The sequence below is a fragment of the Denticeps clupeoides genome, chromosome 4, assembly GCF_900700375.1.
Source record: "Denticeps clupeoides chromosome 4, fDenClu1.1, whole genome shotgun sequence".
Taxonomy (NCBI): domain Eukaryota; kingdom Metazoa; phylum Chordata; class Actinopteri; order Clupeiformes; family Denticipitidae; genus Denticeps; species Denticeps clupeoides.
The window spans coordinates 15,968,398-15,992,573 of NC_041710.1; the positions used below are offsets into that span (position 1 = coordinate 15,968,398).

General features: G+C 39.4%; 1 protein-coding gene across 6 annotated transcripts in view; it reads left to right on the forward strand.

Annotated features, from left to right (window-relative positions):
• Positions 1-24,176, forward strand: part of LOC114788298 (corticotropin-releasing factor receptor 2) — a 55,060-nt gene that overhangs the window by 22,202 nt on the left and 8,682 nt on the right. For 3 of the 6 annotated variants that reach the window (XM_028976727.1, XM_028976729.1, XM_028976728.1), the window contains 8 exons: positions 6,951-7,036; positions 8,220-8,326; positions 9,139-9,256; positions 9,351-9,504; positions 14,628-14,688; positions 18,769-18,841; positions 19,933-20,018; positions 21,206-21,341. In XM_028976727.1, the coding sequence (XP_028832560.1) occupies positions 6,951-7,036; positions 8,220-8,326; positions 9,139-9,256; positions 9,351-9,504; positions 14,628-14,688; positions 18,769-18,841; positions 19,933-20,018; positions 21,206-21,341 (821 nt within the window). Of the gene's footprint in view, positions 1-6,950; positions 7,037-7,896; positions 8,105-8,219; positions 8,327-9,138; positions 9,257-9,350; positions 9,505-14,627; positions 14,689-18,768; positions 18,842-19,932; positions 20,019-21,205; positions 21,342-24,176 lie in introns of those variants that run through there. The other 3 variants (XM_028976731.1, XM_028976732.1, XM_028976730.1) reach the window with 3 other exon arrangements.

Below are 24,176 nucleotides of genomic sequence, written 5' to 3' on the forward strand. Positions count from 1 at the left end.
CAAACTGCGCATGACCCTGGTAACCCCCGTTCTGATCATCCCCTCTTTTTCTACAATGCTAACAATAAAGTAATGAATGCTACTGTCCCAACAGTCACACGGAACACATTAAAGGTGCCTGCATATCCCCAGTAGGCAGGCCTAATGTCAAATCCAACCTGAAATCAGTACAGGTGAAACGTCCCATGCCTCATCCTCTCAGTGAGCATCTTTGTCTTTATTCAGTTCAAATCAAGATGCATTATAAACATGGTCTATTAATTCATTAAATGTTGTTGTTTAAAATGCATTGTTGACAGTGGCAATATTTTGAAACCAAAGAACAGTGAATTCATGGCCATGTACTCATAATTCCATATTTTGTTGGCGGTAAATATGACTTAGCATGAGGGCATGTTATCATTTATGTCTTTCAGATTTACAGAAATAAATAGATACGAACAACAAAAAAATGGCTTTCTAGTTTTCTTGGAGAAGAGGGACCAGATACCCAACCAGATGTTTCTGGCTTGTGTGGAAGAATTTATGAAACCCACAAGACAGACCTTAACTTGATTTAGAAACATAGTTTAAAAAGGGATGAGACCATAACCATAATTTATTTAATACATTACACAATTCTCCTAACCATTTCCTTCATTGTCTACAATAAGTAATAAGCATTGAGGTATTAATAATACAATGTGGCAAAACACGGGAAAAAAGTGTTTTATGTAAACAAAATGAGCTGCATACATTTCTAATTCTTAGCATATCATACATGGTCTTATTTGAATAATGTTGTGGATTAACGTGATCTCATTGTAAGCCCTAAAGGAATCTCACTATGATGTCCAATCAGTGTAGTTTTTTTACTCTTCTGAACATGTAGATTGTTATTCCAGAAAAAAGCATTGAAGTATGCTTGTTATCGAAGCAGACATGCTTGGATTTGACCTTTGAAAGCAATGCACTCTTCTCCACCAGCCAAGTGGTACGCATGGAATTGCCAAGCCTAAAGTTCTGTGGAACATTTCTTTGTTTTTTTTTTATGACAGGATTTCACTGGGAACCAATTTGTAGGGTCAGAACAGTTCAATATGAAGAACCCAGTTTCTTTTCATGTGCAACTCTTTCATCCCCTCACTTATTAGGAGTCTTAACAAGTTCTTGCAAGGAAATACTGCATGTTAGAGAAATGTCTGACAGAATGAAAGCAGCATCTACCACTGCATCCAATCACACCCAAAGTCACAGAGCTTCTCCTCCAGATTGGGAGGACATTAGTCCACACTCATTTTGTCACTCTGTGCTTTTTCCCTTGGCACTTCCAAGGCAAGGTGCACCATTTTAGTGCGGGAGAACAAAATAGGTCACGTTCTTAGGTGTGGAGGACTCTCCTCATCTCAGCACGAGTTCATTTAAATGGAGCTTCAGTGGAATTTTTGTGAGGGTGTCGGAGCATGCGTCCGCAGCATATGTGACAGCACACGCTGAAGCTGTGAATGCGGTGCTTATGGGTTTCTCACCCAGCCTCATGTGTTATTTGGCAGACAGTGGGACGCCGAGGAGCTCAGGCCCTCGTTTCCATTTAGTCGTTAATTGTTCAGCTTTAATTCTGCTGTACCTGCACTGATGTTTCCTCCGTAGCCCCCAGGTTTTCATTTCCTCAAGATGCTCTCTCTTCAGCCCAGGCATGCAGTTAATGTGAGTTTAGCACCCAGCTCATTTAGGAGTGGGTTGCATCCAGACCATCCTAGCATGACCCACATCACACTCCGCAAATTGCCTCCAGCCACAGGGGAGGGGTGTTCAATGCTCTTATATTTGATGAAGCATTGAGCATGAAAGGCCATGTCACTGGAACTGCGAGGAAGACCTCCAGCCTTCCCAGCACGCACACATGTTTGTGCTTCAGGTCCATCTGTCTAATTAAAAATGTAATTGTCCATGAATCACTGCAATCATGTCCTCTCTGATCGACTCCAAGTCATTAATGTTGTCTGACTCATGTTTGGCAAGTCAAACCTTCAGCTCCCTCCACCGATGCCTCTGTTTTCTTTCGTTTTCTCACATTCTCATTAAAATGTCGAGCATTTGCACCCCATCATTCTTTCGCCATTATAGCGTTACAGAATGCATGGGGATGGGGGATGTTGTCGCAGTATGGGTTAGGTGCTTCAGCCCTGACTGTTCAGACCCACTTCCATTCCTGCCGAGGCATGGGAAGTGTCTGGGCCTGCCTCTGGTCCTGACTTGGTGTGGGAAGCCACCTGAGTGTCTGGGTCGGCCTCAAGGGACTGTTAGTTTGTGCCTCTGTGCTGCAACCATTAAGCTCTGTGAAGCCTAGGGTGGCAGTAGCCTAGAGGGTAACACACTTGCCTATGAACCAGAAGACCCAGGTTCAAATCCCGCTTACTGCCATTGTGTCCCTGAGCAAGACACTTAACCCTAAGTTGCTCCAGGGGGACTGTCCCTGTAACTACTGATTGTAAGTCGCTCTGGATAAGGGCGTCTGATAAATGCCGTAAATGTAATGCCATGGCACCGAATCACAAATGTGAAGGGGTTCCTGTATAGTGTTGTTTTCTGTTTCCCTTTGTGTTCAGTTTTCAGGCCATAGTCCCTGTGTTTTCTTTCTTTGTTTATTAAAATCTTTTTTTTAATCATTAAAATGTTGAGCGTTTGCACCCACTCAATCTTTCAAATGGAATTGCAGGAAGGAGGTTCTCACCAAAACAAAAAAGGGATTTATTACAGAAAAATACACGGCACACCCTGTAAGCAGAAGGTTGCCGGTTCGAATCCTGGTCCACCAAGGCGCCACTGATGTCGGTGCTGATCAAAGCACCGTCCCCACACACTGCTCCCGGGTGCCTGTCATGGCTGTGAACTGCTCACCAAGAGTGAAGCAACGAAATCAGGTAAGGCAAGTGTCCACATTCTGTGGTTGCTCTTGTCTATTTGAACAGGTCCTAATTGCCCCGTCTTCAGTAGTCACAGTTGGGAGCAAATTAAGACCTATTAATCCAGCCCCTGGGCATCACAACTGTGTAGAAATGTCCTACTTCTGAAGGATCTTATTTACAGGATCCAAGGTTGATCTGTGAAAAGTCTTATTTTAATACAGTTTTGGCTCATATGTCTATACATTTAACCCAACTGAGAAGTCGATTTCTTCATGTTGGCCTTGATTTATTCCCAAAATGGCTTTTGTCCTATCAAGTCTGGAATGATTCAGTGAACCATGACACAAATGACAGAAGGCATCTTCTAGTTCAGGGACACACAGGAGGGACTTTGGGTCTGATATAGTTCAGCTGCACAGTTAATTTTTTTAGTTCACTGTATTCTCAGAAAACCAGCACGATGGCCTTAAAAAGTAACAAAATCAGATTTTTCCAAAAATAAATATCATATAATTTTTTTCCATTCTTACCAGTCTCTTTCTGTAGCAATAGAAAAGTGTTTTTTTTTTTAGTTGTGAGAAGACAATTTGGGAAAATATTATATTATACTGTTTTGTGAAACATTTACACTCTTTATACAGACATGCTGCGCTGGCAAGGGAGTGAGGCAACATGGAAGCCTGACATTTTAAGGAGAAATAAGATTTATTATAAACCAAAATCTAAAGAGCGTGATGGCTCAAACAACTAGGAAACAAACATGAAAGAATACAGGCAGCATGTGCCAATTGTCAGCCTACCGTAACCGTGAGCTACATGAACAGAAGAAGTGTTAATGCGAGAACACTGTTTGCAGCATACACTATATAAAGGGTCCTGATCACTTGGGCTTCACGAGGAGATGCTGTAAGTGATCAGGACCCAATTATCAGCCTAACTTGCACCAGCTGGGTGCCCAGCAGCACCTGTCTGTGACACATGCCCTGTGGTGGGCAGGGTCCCCGCCCTGCACCAAGTGCCCCGGGATGGTGTCTGGCATCTGCAAACCTGAGTAATGGACACCATGGTTAAGGAAAGTGAGTGAGTAAAAGAATTTACTCTGTTTGTCTGTTCTGCATGGAGTGGGGCACTTCCTTGACTGCATTTCGTGTGCTTTCTCACTATTAAGTTAGATGAAGGAGAGGAAGGAATGATTCATTCTGGCACCTTCTTAAGTTTTTTGACAATTCAGTGGATGATTTATGACTTTGGATGGTCCAGGAAGGGACTGCATTAGTGTAACCTCTGACTGGCTGACTCTGAGACAGTAACAATTAACTCATAATGACCAGGGCTTTTTTCCAGGGACCATCTCTGATGAAGTGTGGCAATTTATGAGAAGGAGAATCAGAGGAATGGCCTGATAGGAATATATCTTCCTATAGTCTGTCTCTCTACATGATAGCATGACAGCAACTCGGGCTGTTTACCTAGACACAGGAAACTGTCACAGGCATAAGGGATATGCCCTTTTCACAGGACATTATGCCTCTATATGGGTATGATTGCGTAGCGTTTCTGGCATTGTGCCTTCCATGATCAACCTTAAAGTTAGGTTGAATAGAATTAAATATTGATTTTTGGCAAAGGAAACAGTAGGTTACTTTAAATTATTTATTAAATATTATCTCGTCGCCCCAGGAAAGTTCAACCAGGGACAGTTCTTCCAGTTTTTATGCCAAACAAAACTGTTGAATCTTTTATGGGATCCTGAATGTAAAATGTGTATGTAGAGTATTAAAAAAACAAGAGAGCCCATATTACAGGAATATCTTAAGACTTAAGTTCATAGTTGGGATCCTTTGACAGCAGTTTTTCACTGAGTTGTTGAACTCAGTCACACAATTTGCATAATTTCACTGTGATCTTATATAGTTGACCGAAAGGAGGAGGGGGTAATCAAGGCTGGGTGATTACCTCCTCTTCCAAAACTCCAGTAACTGGTCTCCTCATCTTAACAGAACTAGTGAAAGTATGTACTTTTTTCGGCTAAGTTTATGATTTTTATTCTATCATGACAGTTATAAAGTGTCCATTGGAGTGTCAGTAATATACTTTCAAAATATTCAAATGTCTTTTAAAATGATTTCCCTTTTGGCCCACTAGACCTCAGGCTTTCTGGCCTTAGGGTATTTATGTATGAACTGCCATCGCAGTGACAACTGTGCACTGAATCTGGAGGGACTCCAACAGAAAGACATAAATTGCTAACACACTGAGGTGTCTGCAGCACATTTTTGCGACATGCCCCAGTTTTCCTCCGGTCTTCCAGGTCATAGATTCAGTGCAGAATGGCTGGGAAGCAGCATGGGCAGAATTGGCACAGGTGTCGACTTTTTCACTTGTGAATCATCATTTCCCAGATTACTATGGTATGGCTGGGGGTAATGTGAAAAGGGTATTGACCAGATAAGGCTTTCTGACGGGCTTTCTCATAATTCATGAAATTATTACCTTTACCATATTTGACTGATTTTAACAGAATTTTAACTCTGGCACTAAAACCGTTGAGCATATTTTCATTGTGTATAAATTTTATATAAAGTATATAAATAAATCAGCATTCTGCCAAAATAGACAGAGATATACCATTCAATATTGAACATGGTTTAAATGTGCTTCACTTTGATCTGACTGAGTCATTTGTATTGTTTTATTTGTATTGCATATATAATGTTGTATCGTGTAGAGGAGGACCTCATGTGTCCAAGAGACAAGTATTGGCCAAAATAAGAAATAAGAATAATAGAACAAAAGAGAAACAAAGGCACAATAGCAACAAACACATCAGGACTGGTGAGAAAAACCATGGGGATCTGGGAGAGACAAAATATTCCAGGCATCTGGAGAGCTGGCTGGATGTTGTGGGCAGTAATGTACAATATACATAGATCACAAACGATTCCATGCTTATTTATTATATTGTGAATTATATATATCATAACAGTATAAACTGTATATACAAACAGTATTTCACACATAAAGCATGAAGCATGTTTGCTTAAACCCAGGCGATGAATGATTATTCATAAATGAAGAATAATTCTGGACAGCATTTACGTGCCTCTCCGTGAGTAAATGGCTGCACTCCAGCTTTGGCAGGCTCTCAGATGGTAGTGATGAATTGGACGCAGGTTTCTGTGTTCTGGTGCATTAGATTACTCACGGCTCTGCAGGTCTGGCCAGATGCCACGTGTAGTCATGTTCAGGTTCACAGACTGACACATTTTCAAATAGTGTGAGCTCAAAGGTGAGGAAAAATTAATGGTAAGTATTTGTTGTGTTGCACGATAGGGGTATACGCTAAAGGGATTTTTGGTCCTGATCAGCACTTTGCTACTTTCTCTGATTTGGAATTCAAAGTGATAAGCCTCTTTCTATTGATCAATAGTCATTTGGTCATGGCTGATAATGAGGAAATTGGGGTTAGCTTCTTCTTAGCTCATTGACATTCCATGTGTATTTAATAGAAGACAAGAAATGTGAACCCATTCTTTTGTTGAACTGATTCGTGTTCTTTACAACAAATTTAAAAGTAGAGAAGGGCACAAGATCCAAAAGGTCTGGAAGAGATGATTTCCAATTTCAACCTCTTATTCTGGCCTTCAAGAAAAAAAATTAAGAGGGTTTAAGAAAAGCTCATTTTCTTACATTTTGCCTGTGTTTCCTCAAAGAGAGATAAAGTGAACCATGAAATGTTAAAAATGGAAACAGGGGAAATTCTGTTCAAAGTTGATGACAGAGTGGAGGTTTTAAGATATGCAAATGACCCTGAAGGTTTATTTATTTTTAAAGCAGCTAGAAGTGATCAAATTGGACTGGAAATCATTAGACTGCCTTCTATGGCTCCTCACTCCCTCAATCATCACTGAAAACTGAAGACTTTTGTATTTTTTTTCCCTTTCCATTCTATTGAGCATTTTCCATCGGGTAATTGATGTAAATGAAGAAAAATTAGATGTTCAGCCATACTGATGGTTTTTCATTAGAGCCCCTGCTGAAGATCTGTTGACCTTTTTGCAGGAAGCGCATACAGAGAGTGCCTGGAAAACGGGACATGGGCGTTCAGGAGCAACTACTCCAACTGTGAGCCCATTCTGGAAGAAAAGGTCAGTTTATAGTTTTTGGTTAATATAATCTGATGCTTTAGATTATTCATTCATGTGTTTTCTCATGTGTTTTTTATTCTACCCAAGGACCTCCTTGATATTTAAAAAATAAATTTACATTACAGTTTTAATTAAGTAGCTGTTTTTAATACATTACCAGACCAACCTTTCATCTGGCCTGAATTATATATTTTTATTTCCCAGAATGAACGATTAATAAAATGACTAAACTTTACTGGGAGATTAAGGGATATAGACTCATATCTCTGACTGATTTCTAGAAATCTTTAATGTCTGTAATTTGTAAGTGTGACAAAGAGTTCTTATCGTCAGGTTTATCAGTTATAAGATGCAATGAACTCACACCAATGAATTATTTAGAACCCAAAAACACTACAAACCAAGTGTCACATAGTGCTGTGTGCAGTTAAATATTCTCATCTGGTCGTGACTTATTTCTGGATGAGTTTAAGTGGCTGCCATGTTATTTTGTCTTTTTGTAGGCATTGGATCTTGCTAGCATGATTTTTACATCCGAGGCATAGGTCACATTCACAAATGCATTAACTATGTTGATATATTTCTGTATTATATTGTTTGTTCCATGTTTATTACTAAATCTGTATTACCATTATTTGGTGCATAATATTATATGTATCATTTGCAGTGCTCTTTCTTCAAGAACACCTTCAATCAAATGTTGACGTGATATAAGAGACAAGTCAGTGTAACCTTCTGTTGGTAAAGATAGTTTAACGGCGGGGGCTCTTTTTTCATTGCTAGTGCCAGATGCAATCATGCTGATTGTGTAGTGTAATTAGGCAAGGGTGCACTGCATCACAGCGGCTGGACCTCTTCAGCATGTGTGCCATACTGCAGCAGATGGGGAGTCTGGCTTGTGACCGCAGGGTTCCATCAATTCAGGTTTTCACTATTTTCCCTGCTTTCAAAAACCTGATTCAACTCATCAGCTCATTATGGGAGCCTCTGTGAGGATGCACAGGTGTGTCCAAGGAGAGGAGATGCTGTCAAGTGTGTCCCCCTCAGGACCACAGCACTAATCTTCAGGTCGAGATTATTCATCCATGCAGCCTGCCACAATACAACAGGACTTGGCTGCAGAGCAGAATGTCGGAATTCTGATGGTTGTAGTGAGTTATAATGCCTGATTATTTCCTGACAGAGAAAATACCCAGTGCACTACAAGATTGCCCTCATCATTAACTACCTGGGTCATTGTATATCCGTGGGAGCTCTTGTTGTGGCCTTCATACTGTTTCTCTGCTTAAGGCAAGTTAAGTTCCCCTCTTTTTCACACACAGTGCATTGACTAAGAATATGTCGTGAATGATCAATATGGCAGTAACTCAGTGCACATTAATTATGGAAAGCTGCAGTCTGGCAGCTTATGTTCAAGGGAGATAACTTTTGTATTATTTTAATGTGGCAATGGGATTTTTCAGTGCCGACAAATAGCACAGACCATAGTGGTGATCTCCATAGTCAGTGTGAAATGCATAAAAGTGTACTGTACGTGTGAACAATACCATAGCAGATCTTTCGGTAAAATCTAATGTACTATCATCAGTTATACAGTTACAAAATCAGTGTAGTTGAATAGCAACTTTCAGATCAATGCACCTTGTAGCGTCAGTGCAAAGCTTACAATTTACTAACAAGTACTATTCTTGTTTTGTTTTTTTTGTCCTTTCTCAATCTGAGAGCGGTAACCTGGTGGTTATGATTTATTATATTGTCCTCAAATGACTTAACTCAAAGTACTAGAAATATTTGGAAACATATTATTTCATTGTATCTAATGTAATCTTGTTTCTCAAGTGATTTGTGGTTAAGATCAGGATATACACTAGCTGTCTTTAAATTGAATTTACTAAATCTGACTGTTCTGCCCCAGGCTGTGATTGGTTCTGTAAAGTTGCCTGATTATTATTATTTATGGTTCGAAGCACCCAGCATTTTTTTTCTCGACTGACTGTCGTGCCTGCAGGCCTGACTGAATGCATATTATTTCACTAATTTTGCCATAAAATGGAGCACATAATCTCTGCATTACATTATTATTTCACCTTCCCTAATTCCAGGAGCATTAGATGCCTTCGCAACATAATCCACTGGAACTTAATCACCACCTTCATTTTGAGAAATGTTATGTGGTTCTTGCTCCAGCTGATTGATCATAATATTCATGAAAGCAATGAGGTAACAATCTTTCGCATTATATATGCTCATATAAAGCAATTTGTTTGACTGACTTCTGTGGCATGTGCTCATTTTCAACCTTTCATTTTTTCAGCCCTGGTGCCGCCTTATAACAACAATCTATAACTACTTTGTGGTGACAAATTTCTTCTGGATGTTTGTTGAGGGCTGCTACCTTCACACTGCCATTGTGATGACATATTCCACTGATAAGCTCCGAAAATGGGTGTTTCTCTTCATCGGATGGTGTAAGTATGCAGTATACCTCATCTGTATGGTTTTGCATACTTGTGTAGTAGTAAACACAATAATTATTAGCTTGTGGCTGTATCCCACCACAAACCGGCCGTGAACTTTGATATTTGGCCCACAGAATTTGACAGTTGCCACAAGCCATCAGTTTATGTTCACATATGACTGGAGGGTTTCAAAACCAAGACATTGAGTCTTGAGGTCAAGACCAAGACACACTTAATTGAGACCAAGACCAAGGCTATTCGAGACCAAGACCGAAAACAGACTAAGGCTAGTATCAACATGACACTTCTCAGATCAGCTGTAGAGAAAAAAGGCATTTCTGTCATTACTCTGTCATTACTCATTAAATCAAATTCATGTTATCTTTTCATTGATATTGTCCATATGTCTCTCATTTAAAATCTTCTAGATTTTTCATAGTTACAAGGCCTCATGGAAAATAATACTCACACCAGTCCTCTCCTAAAAGCATTTTATCAGACCTCCTCAATGTAAAGACATGGGGATGTGCCAGAGAGATGTTCATATTAAGTCTCTTATACCAGGGACAGAGGCCTCGGATAAGCTATGAATATGGCTATATAATGATCCCTTGCTTTGAATTGAAGACAATGGATACTCTCAAATGTTCACCAACACTCCTAACTACATTTTCTTCTAGCAAATTAATCAAGACTGGCTTCAAGTAACACTGGTTGCTGGTTCACTGATCTACAGACTTAACAAACGGTAGTGCACGAACTGTGCACAAGTTATTTAAAATAATTTTCTCTAAATTCATTTACATCTATAAAAACACACCCCATGAACGTGAAGTGATTGTCATTGTGAAACACAGCTGCACAGCACATGGTGACACAAAGAAATGTGTCCTCTGCTTTTAACCCATTACCCGTAGCGAACAGTGGGCGGCCATGAAAGCCCCCTGGGGAGCAGTGTGTGGGGACGGAAACTTCATCAATGGAACCTCAGTGGCACCTTGGTCCAATTACATGGGCCGCTTCCTTAAAAGCAGTCACCTAATCTTAACCATAAAAGCTTCACTGAAAGCAGTCAACTAATCAAGTTATATTTTCATTTTGGAATGTCATACAATGAAATTATTGGTGAGCTTGAACATAGACATGAGATTGTAACCAGTCGGACTCATTTTCTGCACATTCTGAAAGGTACCCGATGCCCGAGCTCGTTATCAGGGCTGCGGCATCCTCCCCTCACTGCGCCAACTTTGCTGACGTTTCCGGACATTTCTTTGCCAACATCGCTACGATGCGATGTGTATGATGTGTGTGGAATGTGACACGCTGGCAGTGTCTGTTGAGAAAATGTTACAGTGTAACGTTTTTTAAAATAGTTTAATCCGACTGGTTGCATTTGAATTGATTTGCACAATAAATAATGATGCTGTTCTGTGAGGCTGTGCTGTTCTCTTTGTTCCCCATCCCATTGAGACCAAATTGCTATGCTCCAGACCAAATAGCGTCAAGACCAACACGAGACTGAGGCTGCTCAGTGGCTGCTCTGTCTATTTGAACAGGTCCTGATCGCCCCATCTCAAGGGCCGAAAACCGGGAAAACAAAAGGGGAAAAACATAAAGAAACCTGCAGATGTGTACCAATTGCCAGATGTGTGCCGACTGAAAACTATACACAACAGTTGCAGGGTCCACAAAGGGAAGTTGGTTCACAAAAAATGTTGTAGCCGTTGATGGGCGGAACCACAGTGCCTTTTAACCCAGGTGTGTCTCCAGGTGCTGCCAATCCTGACACAACCACACCAAATTTTGAAAATTGCTGGTGCCAAAACACACACAAAACTATTTGTTATGTTGAATACATGGCCCAACGGTGGGAAAATCAGTCACAAGACTAAAACCAGACAGTTAAATCTAATCTAAGGACATTTGATTTGACATTTAACAGGTCAATTTACTAATTCATCACAATAAGAAAAATACCAGTAGACTACTGAAGACTGGAAGAGGGTTTCTTCAGTTTATCACACTGGATTTTTTTTTTACATCGTTGAGTAGACAAAGGGATGGTTCTTCATTGTGTGATTACATCTGTCATACATGGAGGAGGAAGCGTGATGGTCGTGGGTTGTTTTGCTTCATCCAGTATCAGTAACTTGTACAGAGGGAGAGGCAACCTGAATCAAAGTGGCACCATGCAGTATCCTCTGGTATGTGCCATAGTTCATCAGGGGTTCAGCAAGATATTGACCTAAGGCAAAACTCTTTTTTTTTGAGTTTGTCAGTGAAGAAAAGTCCTTGTTAGAACTATCTAATGAAAAAAAGAACAAGATGGTAAACTTGTAAACACAAAGCAACCAGTGCCACACATTCATGGGAGCTTCTGCAACCGAATGTCACGTACGGTGTGTTCAGCTGCATGGAATAAATGCATGGAAACTGAAGTGTCAGATTAATAGGTATCACACAGATCTCTGTAATTATAGTAATTGCACAAAGAGCTTTTCGGTTTCCACAGTGCACCTGTTGAAGCTATCCCATTCTACAGAATATTTTAGTGCCTAAATTCTCTATGACCTTTAAAATTGAAAGCGCAGGGAGGTAATAATATTCAGAGCACTACACTGCACCCTCTACTTCCTCATAAGATAATTCAAGGTGGAATGGTGTTTTTAATTTGCCACAACCAGCTCATAATTAGACTGGGACTAATTCAGTGTCTAATCCATATGGCTGATTAGATCTTTATTTAGGGAAGTGTGTGCTTGAAACAAATTAGATTCCACACAAAACTTGGACAAAACTGGCAAATCTATTACAGCTGGGATCAGCTCTGATTCTTTCAGCACCAGTTAATTGTACATCAAGGACCCCCCTTAGTTCAGGCTAGATAAATTGGTAGATTTAGAAATTGCCGTATACCCAAGCTGGCTTCCATATGTATAGCTACACATGTTGTTTGAGCTCTATGTTCTAATTGTTCTAACTGTTTTCCATGGTACATTATTTAAATTACATAGCCATGCAGTAAGAGGCATTGCTTCTGTTGACTACTACTTGATACAAAAATGCAATTCAATTATGATATATTACGAAGGAAATATACTCTCCCTCTTTTTGTAGATAAGAAACTTACTCAGAAACTTACTCAGCTCAGAAGTAATTTTGCTCAGCTCAGATCCTGAAGAACAAAAGTGAGAAAGCCAAGAGAATCTTTCTCTGTGAAGGAAAATAAAGCTATTGTCTTAACAAAATGTCCCCGTGTCACCAGGAGGCTCATGGGAACTGTGCCACCAAGTGGATGATCTGATCAGAGTGAACCAAGCCTGCATCTGCAACAGCTTTATGCCTGAAACAGTTGTAGTGTGTGATTAAAAGAGCTCCTGAATGATGCCGGCAGAGTATCGTGGAGTTGGGATCCGCTAAATGGTGCACAAACATATGGCCACCTCATCAACAGTTCCACCAGAAAACACTGCCACATTTTCTCGAATAATGTGTGAACATTATTTTTAAGAACAAAATATTTAAAAAATGATGCAATCAGTTACTAAACACTGTGAAGTCATTTCATTTTCAGGTTTTTTTTTTTTAGCTTATAACTGGATCTGTGATTGATTAAGCTGAGGGTCCGCCTGTGGTCTTCATTGTATGAATTATACATGCCCACCTTGGCCACGCGCACCAGGGACACCACGTGGCTCAGGCCAGCACTGATACGCTGCCTGTCTCCCCCACTGGGAGGCTGCACTGAAGAGCAGTCATGCAGTTAAACTCTGGCCAACTCCCAGAGATTCCTCACATGAGCCCCAGTGTGAACATGCCAAAATCAAGCAAATCAATTCGTGGGTTTGCACTGTGGTGGTTTGTTTGTCTGCAGAAAAGCCATTTTTAAACATAGGATGATCAAAACGTTTAAAGACGTAAAATTATTAAAACCCATTATTTTGGCGGTTTTCGGGTGCTTTTGCTCTATTTTGAAAGTTAAACAGTGAAATGTTCACTCTCTCTGGAAAATCTCGAAAGTCTTTATACTCTTGTCAAGTCATCTTTTCAACTCATCTATGCATCTGAATGGGGTTAAACTGAGACAACAAACTTTTAAAATGTAGATTGATCACTGACACACCTTTCTGATCTTGATGAATTGCAGGATGGATCTGACATCCGGGGTTGAAAAAGCAGGACAGACCGTTTAGACTTGTTCCCATTTTAAATGCATACCAGGGTTTTCTTTTTCTGCAGGTGGTCAGTTTCACACCAGATCTGTTACTGCTCCGGTAAAATGAGCCTGCATGAGCTCCTCTTTCCATTACCTAAAAGATCGGTCACTTGGTCAACAGAATGTGTCGAGTGTAAAGTGAGACATAACAATAAATCGAAGGAGACAGGCAGTTTCCTGTGATATATGTCCACAGTGACAATGCACCTATCTCCATAATGCTTTGCCTTCCACAAAAAAAGCCACGTGTCCCTAATGCCAGGGTAGAATGCTGATGTAAAAAGAGGACCACCACCTGCCCGTGAGCATTGAAACCTCTCTAAAATGAAATATTGGCCGTGCTAGGACACATCTGCTGCTCCCACTTGTCCTGTTCGAAGTAGAGTCTGCATTTATAAAATGCAGTCAGTGAACAATGAAGAGGAACTGATTCCTGAAGCTGAGGAATCAGCACCATAGACAGCTCCTCTATTATTTTTTTACTGCATGCTAATGCCTGGATGAAAGACATGGATTTGGGTACCCTGATGTTGAGGGTTAAATTTCACCTGTAAAGTCAAGGCAAATTTGTTATTTGGGCTGAAGTGATGGAATTGTCTTGGGCATGTTCATGTGCTAAAAGCCTTGCACTCCTTGCTTCCACCACCCCAGACAGTAGCTGTACAAGTAGGTCAGTCATTACGTTGATTTCAACATTAGGTGCAGTGACGAGAGCATTCTCTGCTTGATCAAAAGGGATGTGCTTCCGAATTGTGCCACCGCTCAGTGGATTTGTCTGATGCGGTCTTCATCACTGCAGCTAATGAACACGTTCAAGGATTTGAATCTCGATTCCTTAATCCCGAATACAGTTAATAATACTGTAGAGTATAAAACGTTGTGCTTATGAAGTAATTATGCTGTCTCTTCCTTTCAGGTATTCCATGCCCCATAATTGTGGCCTGGGCCATAGGAAAGTTGTACAATGAGAACGAACAGTAAGTGACTGATTTCTGCACGAATGACTGTACGTCTTTTAACTGTGTATTGACTGAATGGTGAATCACAGTGTGCATTTGTGAGAAACAATGAGGCGAGTGCTGTGGGTGGCTGATAAAAAGAGAACAGCATTCATCCTCAGCGCTGAGTTGAAAAGCTTTGATAGTGAGGTGGCTGATGCTTCTAATTATTCCACGTTCTGTGAATAGAGCTGGCTTTTTTTTCTCCTGCGTTGCTTCTAATTGGTGTGATGTAGTAGAAGAGCTGCAATTTAAAGCTTTGTTTTCATAGTGTAAAGAGTGTATAAAACCTAATATCTTTAAAATGTTGAAGCCAGCATTTAATTCATCATAGAGACAAACTCACAGGATCAAACCAACAAGTTGACATGACTAGAAACACTACATAACTAAATCCTCTAAAACAGTTTATGTAAAAAAAAAAGTATGCAGATGATTCATAATTAGCAGGTATACTGTATTTTAGAAAATTTTCACACTTCTTTCAGTTTTCCATCAAAATCTGATCGCTTACATGTAAATGCATCATTACAACTTTAGAGAAATTGAAAATCATAATGAATGCAGACATAATGAAGGCTGTAGCCAGGATTTTTCCTGTTTGCACTTTATGTAGCCCAGTTTGTCTGTGTCGCACATGTGTACTTTATGTCAGTATGAAACTTTGTTTAAATGTTACATGTAGCACCAGGTTCCGGTGAAACGTTGTTTCATTTCACTTTTTACTCTCTAACATGTTTGCAGCAGAAATGACAATAAAGCTCAACTTCAACTTCAAATTCTAAAGTAAACCAGCAGTGTTTATGCATGGATAATTAGCTTTTTCATCTCTTCTGTAAGCAGTAGATTTCTTAATTGCTTCTGAAAGCAGTGTATTTTATGGATCTGCTTAAATGAATAATGCATGCATTTGATGGTTGACCGAGAAAATATTTTATTGTCTTGACAATATCAGACCAAACATAAGACATTTTTTTACATTTTTAAATATGACTGAAAGAGTGGTGCCATGTTACAAAAGTGGCGTAGACCAGAAATAGAGTACTGTTAGATTGTATTAAATAAAAAAATATATATATTATTTTAAATTTTCTTTAAAATTGGGGGGTTGTCTTATATTTAGGGTCATCTTATTCTCTGGCCAAAATGTTTTAATGAAATGTATTAATTTATTATTAAATCTATTTACGCTATAGATCCTGTGTTGTAAGTTAATGCTGTAGATTGAGCTAAGCTCCAGTCAGAGTCACCTCTCATGGTGTTCTGGGTCTTCTCACGTGCAGCCCAGCAGGGCCTCCAGTTCCTCTGCCATATGCAATCAGACACGGTTCCTGATCAGGCTCATGCATAAAAACACTGTGGGTATAAATCCAACAGCCCATTACTCTCTCTCCACAAATAATCCCTACACTTGTATGAATACATACAAAATAAATAAATGTATTATTCTGATCAAAATAGCTGCCGCACAATTAAACAATGAAAAAAAGTGTAATCTTATTAAAGTTTTTGTGTAAGTTTTTTCTATGCAATGCTATGTATGAATGACAATGAACATTTCAATCACCTTTTTCTATAACACTATATCAAACCAAGTTATGAAATGTATAAAACAATTATACACATAAATTCATTTATATAAATTTATTTCACTATTACAGCCACATAGAATATAATACTGTGAACCTATGTTAAGCCCAGCAGTTCTCAGCTGTTCTTCTGAACATGGAAATCTTCAGCTTGACTGGGAAATTGATTAAAAAGAGCCTTAAAATATTCTGAACCATGGGGAAATTCCTATTTAAAGTATGTATTCTTCCAAACCTTCCTTGGGTGAACAATCTTGAGTTTTCCAAATACAGAGTGAGGCCAGTCATCTGGAAAGGGGGCCTGAGAATATAGGTTTCAGCTCCTAGGGCCAAGATTTAACTGATTTAAAATGATTGAACTTTCAAGATCTACTGCTCTAGCCTGAAAACTGATTTCAGCACCGGACAACAACCTTCTAGGTTAAAATTGAAAAAAAAAAATATATTATGCTCACAACACAGTTAAGCTGTAATATTTATTAATAGTTGCTGTAAATTATTTAAAGAGCTAAGCAAAACTGACAATATAGTGGTCACTCCCAGAAATCCTCTCAAAATACCAGGCCAAATTCTCATACATTTTCCATTCTCATACCTTTTCCAACAAACTGTGGGATTTTTTCCCCCTTCCTGTATGTAAAAGAAAGGTGGCGCTATAATAGGCTTTTAATGCATTTTGCATAATAACTTTTGAACTGTGGGTCTGATTTGCAAAAACTACTCATGAGCCCACGGCCACCAATTTTTGTGATACCAATTTGTGCAATACCAAATTTTGTGAACTAGTACATGTGTAAGCAAATCTATAAGCAAATTAAAATTGTCAAATTTGCATACTTTCATAGAATCAGTAATTACTCATGAACCATGTGGACTGTGGCCACCAAGATTGGAACACTCATGTGGGATGTAACTCTAAGTATGCTTAGAGAAATTGCAGCCGCATTGACCCTTCAAAAACACTGACATCATATTATTTCTAAAAACATCATATTATGCTCGTTCATTAATGGTATTGGCTCAAAAATGTGCATTATCAACCTCACGTGGTGGGTCTAGCACACAATAAAAACATTACCATATTTAAAATTACACAAAACATGGCCAATATGTGCAAAGAAAGCTTAAAAAAATTGCTAGTTGCTGAAAAACATGGTTAACCTTGGAGGATCCTCCTTAACACATGTGTTAACATTTGCACTAAGAGCTTGTGGCTAGAAATTTGGTTGAATTTGTCCACTTGGTGGCGCTATGGCAGACATGCAAAACTTTTTTTGGCCGTAACTCGTGAACTTATGTGAGAGAAGGACCAACTGTTGGCTTTGAATACATCTTTTTTTGTTGTTACTTTTCAAAATGGCATGGGTACCAGATTAACACTAGATTTACTAGTAAATTCCCTGGATTTCACACCTCCTCCAGCTCCATTGTTCTCTTGCTTTTGTTCTGAAAACACACCCATTACCTGTGAGGCCTGTTACATTTGCATTTGTTATCTTAAAACCAAGGCAAGCCGAAGTAAAGGAGACACTGCCACGTCTAAGCACTGAAGTGGAGAATACCTCTAGCTGTTCAGTGTCTTTTGCAAGTTGAGGAAGTTCACGCCAGACTTTATTCACCGTGCTCAATAGCGTTGCTTTGCACTGCAGCAGTATGTTGCGACAGTGACAGGAAGAAAAGAAATTGTCCATCGTGACATTTCTCCCATCATCCAAAAATAGCTCCATCAGATTCATGACCACGTTCTCTGCCAGTCTCTCTCCCTTTTGAAGACTGGGGTCCTGTCCCAAGTAAGGAGATGCATTGCAGACATACATGGCCGTGATACGGAGGCCATCCTGATGAAAAGCACAATCAGAGGGCAAATGCAAATGTGCCAGGCCTCACAGGTAATGGGTGGTTTGCACAACTAAAGATTGAGAAGAATCAAGCTGAAGACCTTGAAAATCTCAGCAGGGGTGAATAACACCTTGGGCCTTGCACCAAAAAATAAAAAAGTCCGTAATTCTAGTGTTAAACAGACTGTTGCGATATTGCAGTAAACAGGTAGAAATAGCAAATGTTGGTTTGGATTCACACCAAGTTCGGTATGTGTATGTATGGTCATATGACAATCGTGTTTGAGAAATTTTATAGGTGTTGATCACTGGGGGTGCTATGGTAGTAAATTGAAATGTGCACATATGCCATTATCTGGGCTTCAATTGGCCTATGGGTCAAAGCGCTCAGCTCTGGTGTGATTTTGTGCCACAGTGAATTGCGCTATTTCTTGGACCCAGTTATTGCTGCTCATGGCTATATTTATTAGAATTATTATTATTAATTTTATTCTATAAGTTTTCCCACATTTCAACTAACATATCTTATAGTGTGATATTAGGAGACTGATATCTCTATCATTATCTCTCTCATTCTTTTACACAGTGAGCTCTGTAAGGTTACTAATTTGAGATATATTTCATATGTCCAGATGCTGGTTTGGGAAGGAACCTGGAAAGTATATAGACTACATTTACCAAGGGCCTGTTATCCTCGTGCTGTTGGTGAGTTTCGTTTTTAATGAATTCTTACTCAGATAATGTAGTCATTTATTTTCAATGTGAAAGTGTGCTTGCATTGTGTACAGAGGGCGAACGTCTGAAGGTTCTAGGTTGTTACGCTCTGTAGAGAGCAATTTTGAAAAGGTATTTTTTTTTCAGAGACACTGATGTGTAGCTGCTGTGGGCGTAAATAACAATAATGCAGCAGAGCAACTGGAAGCACAGACGATGTGGGGAACTGCAGGGTCTTATTTTGCCTGCCTGAGTGCTTGCTATTTGCCAAAGCCACAGTAGATCAATTATTAAGCAATGATATAACATTTCACCAATGCTCACGTTGCAAGAGACTTTAAAATCTTGGATTGACTAACTTAAGATTCATTTTTAGTAATGACATGAGTTCATCTCTGTAAACAGAATCACAGCAGCAGCAGTCTAGTATATTTTGAATGATTTTGTAGTAGATTCTGACTGCATCTGATGAGTGGCTGAGAATGATATCTAAAGCAGACATTTTTTATTATTTTCTAGCCCCATGGAAAACATGGTTCCTCAGTAAGAACATGAAGGTGATACAGCACCTGAAGTGAATACATGGGCTTTCAAATAGGCAGAGGTTTCAATCCTGATTGTTAAGCAACTACTAATTAATCAATAGTAGTTGCTTGTGGATTTTCTGACAAAAAGCTGAATAGTTGGCACAGTTCTGGGGGCACATTCACTGCCATTATGTCAGAAACCTGTGTTTCTGTACTTTTTAAATTTTAAATATAGGAGTATAGGTCAATGAAAAAGATAGAACATGTATGCTTGTAATGGCTTGTCTTGTGTCACTACATGACTGTAAAATGGGCAAGGGAATGTCTGAAACTTTTATATTGATATACTACATTAAACTGAAACTATGCAAAGAAATGAACAAAATAGTTCACATAACATGCATCTAAATAAAATGTTATGTGTCAAAATATACATTTATACAGTCTTTATACAGTATTTATGTACAGTGTATTCCTACATACCACCCCCCAGGTCCTTATGACCACACTATTTCTCTAATAACACAATTAATTATGTTTTTCCTTTTTTGACAGATAAATTTTGTATTCCTTTTCAACATTGTAAGAATACTAATGACAAAACTGAGAGCATCTACAACTTCAGAAACAATCCAGTACAGGTACAGGCTTTTATCCAGTGGTCAAGATATTACTTGTGCTGTCTGTCTTTAGGAAATTTGCTGCACACTAATTGCTTTTAAGGGCCCATGAGTCATATAGCAGAAGGGGTTGGTTCACAATTTATTCACAATTTATTCTGAGCCCATTAGGGATGCTTTTGATTTTTTTCTTTATATTGTTTTTCACATGATGGTATTTTAGGGTAATCTCATTGGGTAACTACATTACATAAGCAATACAAGCTGTGTTCTTACATGCTTCTAGGCTTCAGACACACTACTTACACACATTGGTTGGTCAACACTGATGTTCTTTTTAAGTGGCATTGTCATCGCTGTAGGTATGTCCTATCTGTGGATGACAAAATCCAATCCTGACAGTTTTGTAATAAGTGTTATGAACTGCACTGACATTCAGTTGTGATGCCATGTTGCCATGCCACATAATGGAGCATGGCAAAGAAATCTGCTGCAGTCTGACCTCTGCTCTTGAGTTTCAGTTTGATTATCATCACTAATTAGCCAGGATCTTGTATTTAGGGCAGTTCTGGGCAACTAGATCCACATAGAGGACTTGCACCTGCACCCCTCATTTCCTAATAACAGGATATGGTTGTCTTAAGCAGTGTGTGGCCTCATGTGGAGTTAATTAGTAACTGTCTACAGAGCTCAGGTAACACTTTATTCAGGCTGCCCTCTTTGAGATCAGTTCTCAACTCGCAACAACTTCTTAGTTCCGTGTCATCAGGATGTGAATGTATTTCTCAATAGTGTGCAAGTTGCCTATGAAGAATTTATGAGGTAATCCTAAACCTAACCTCAGCCTACACCTGTGGTGGAATAGACTATCACCTGGCTCTCACACATGGGAATCTGGATGAAGTGTGACATGGACTTTGTATCACAATGGGACATTTGCTAGAGACCATTGAGCTTCACCCAGTGACTCCCCCAATCACTCCATTGTTTCTCCCCACTCGTGCAAGTCAGGAAGCTAAAAACTGTCCTGGGAATTGAGGACAAACCAGTAGCAGAGGCTTTAGTAAAGTAATTAGGGTTGGGACTTAGGTTAGAACGATCAATGAAATATGATGTGATTATATCACATTTATTGTTTCTGTGGAAATAGGGCTTACTGTGACACAATTTATATTTCTTTTCTACTGTTATTGATTAACTTTTTACAGGAAAGCTGTAAAGGCAACTCTTGTCCTCCTGCCCTTGCTGGGAATCACCTATATGCTGTTCTTTGTAAATCCTGGAGAAGATGACATTTCCCAAATAGTTTTTATTTATTTCAACTCATTTCTTCAATCTTTTCAGGTAAGCATGCTCAATCATGCCCATGACACCAACACAAGCTAAAACATTTGAGATGTTTTGTTCAAGAGAATTATTAAAAGAGCAGCTTACAGTACTGACATATGTCTGTGGCATCGTGCTCAGTTTATATATATATTTCTTCATGAAATTGGAGTGGATTAAAATGTAGGCCACCCGCATAAACATTTTAGTGGTCGGTTTTTGTGTTGACTAAAAGAAGGACTCTTAATAGATTATTTTATTATGAGCAACTTGACAAGCACCAAAAATGAGCACTGAATTAAGCAACAACAACGACAATTTAATTAAGAGGAGGGCTGTGGAGGCATGTTGACACATTATAGTGGTGCACACACACACATACACACACATACACACACACGCACACATACACATCACTCTGGTATCCATGAACCAGTAGGGCTGGTCGATATGGTCGAAATATATATCAAAATAAACAATATATCTCGTCATGTTCCCATCTAGGGGTAGAGAACGTGATAATGTTTATGCTAGCATTAGCATGCTAACATGTTCATTTTTAAACATGTCCCAAACGTCACCAAATGTAACGTGACATTTCATCGCCATGCCCTGTTAGCATTTTTGATGTTAGAATGCTACCATAAGCATGCTAACATTCTCATTTTTTAACATGCTCCAAACGTCACGCTGACACACTGTGGCCATGCTGCGTTAGTATTTTTGATGTTAGCATGCTGACATGCAGACAACAACTTATGTACTTTTCGGTATTGAAGAATCAAACTATAAAAAGTGACAGTGTAACCCTTCCTCATCGACATGGCTAAAACAACTATGAACTTTGGGAGGTAAAGTGCCTCGGGTTCCCCACAAACGAACCTGACGAAGTAATGAATGCGGATTGCAATGCAGAGTTGATCCAACGACAAAAAGAGCAATAATATCCTGGGCCATCCAGAATCATACAAGCCTTTCATCGTTCATGCTACATAGAGCACTGAGGAATTAACATTTTTTAAAATTTAAGATTAACCTACAAAGTTACGAGGAAACAGAGAAATTTGATGTTAAAGAGAAGCAAGTCAACATAATGAAGATGGACATATCATCATATCAACATGCTACGGCCGTGGAAACCAGGGACATTGTGCAAGGGACTGCCGATAAAAGGGACCACCAAAATTGGTGCAGGTATCACAGAAGCTCCACTCAGCGATGAAACATGCAGGAGGAAAAAGCAAAAAGAGAAAAATCAAGCTCACTAAGATGAACAACGTGGCATTAAAATGAGGGGGTGCTGCAGGACACACATGGAAGGCATGTTACCACCCTATCCTCAGGACATGCTCACTGCTGATGGGGCCAAAGTGTTCTTCAAGGACAAGTGAGTTCATTAACAAAGATGGGGAAATCTTCCAGATGGAGGAGCATGAGAGCCTATAGTACTTGAGGATGGTAAACAACAAGCATTGGTGCGCTGATGAATCAGTTAAGGATTCATGTCCAGTGACAAGGAAAACTTAGCTTGTTATGGCAAGACATGGCATGAAATATGGGGACACTGCAATATTGATGTGTTAAAATGACAAAATGTAGTAGAAGGAATGAAGGTCACAGGAAACACAAAGATAGAATGTAGCACCGAAGGAAAATCCACAAACTGCAGAAATAGGAACGCTGATGCAAAAACAGCTACACATCTGCAACTGGTCCTTACTGACCTGGCAGGTTCTATTGAACCAACCAGTTGAAAGGAGCATAGATATGCTCTCTCATTCACAGATTGGGCAGTGTCAGTATACTTCCTTAAGACAAAAAGTGACACCACAGACGTTCCTGGCAGTTAGTGTCAAGTGCATCAGATCAGATAATGGGACAGAATACACATGTAATGCATTCCAGTCACATTTATAAAGGCATGAGACCACATCTCCATACTCACCTCATCAAAATGCCACAGCCGAGAGGCAGTGGAGGTCCCTTCTTCAGATGGGGCAGTGCATGTAATTAGAGAAGATATTAGAAAAGCACTATGACCATATGCCATCCAAACTGAAGCTCCTATCCTAGAAAAAAAAATGGGGATTTTGTGGTAAGATTGCTATGCATACAAGCATGAACAAAATGAAACTGGAACCCAGAAGAGGGAATATTTGTAGGTTACAGTAGAAAAATTACAACACACCTGGTCTATAACACAGAAAAGATGTCAAAGCACAGACAAAATTTATTCAAAAAGACAGAGTTGGTCAACAAACACAGACTGATGAATGTGGTACAGAAATCCGGAGGTAAAGCTGTAAAGCCAGATATAAAAAGTCAGCTGATGGTCACATGGAGAAGACAGTACTGAAAGAGAGTTCCATACCGAGAATGAAGAGGAAGATACCACTGGAAACACAGACATAAGTGAGAGCAGAGACAGCATAACAGCCGAATACCAACACCTTGACTACCCAACAGAAGAAAAGAAAGTTACAAACTACTTGGGGGATTATATTACAGACTTTGAAAGGCAGGATGTAACCCACACAACTGTTGATTATTGTTACAGGGCAGTGTGCGGCATCTCCAAAACCTATACCAAAGGTTTGGAATGTCAGTGTGCAAACCTCAATCTACCCTGATATAGACATAGCACTTCAGGATATTGTTTTAGCCTATCAGAACAAGGCCCTGCAATTTCCTGGAAGTCAAAGAAATGTCCAACAGTAGCATCACACAGGAAAGCATGTACCTACAAAAACTGCTAAATGGCATGCATAATAAAGAGTATGGCTGTACAAAAATTAATGGAGCTAACCAAGGGGCCATTGCACAAAAAATCCATTTATCAGGCAGATGTCCAAA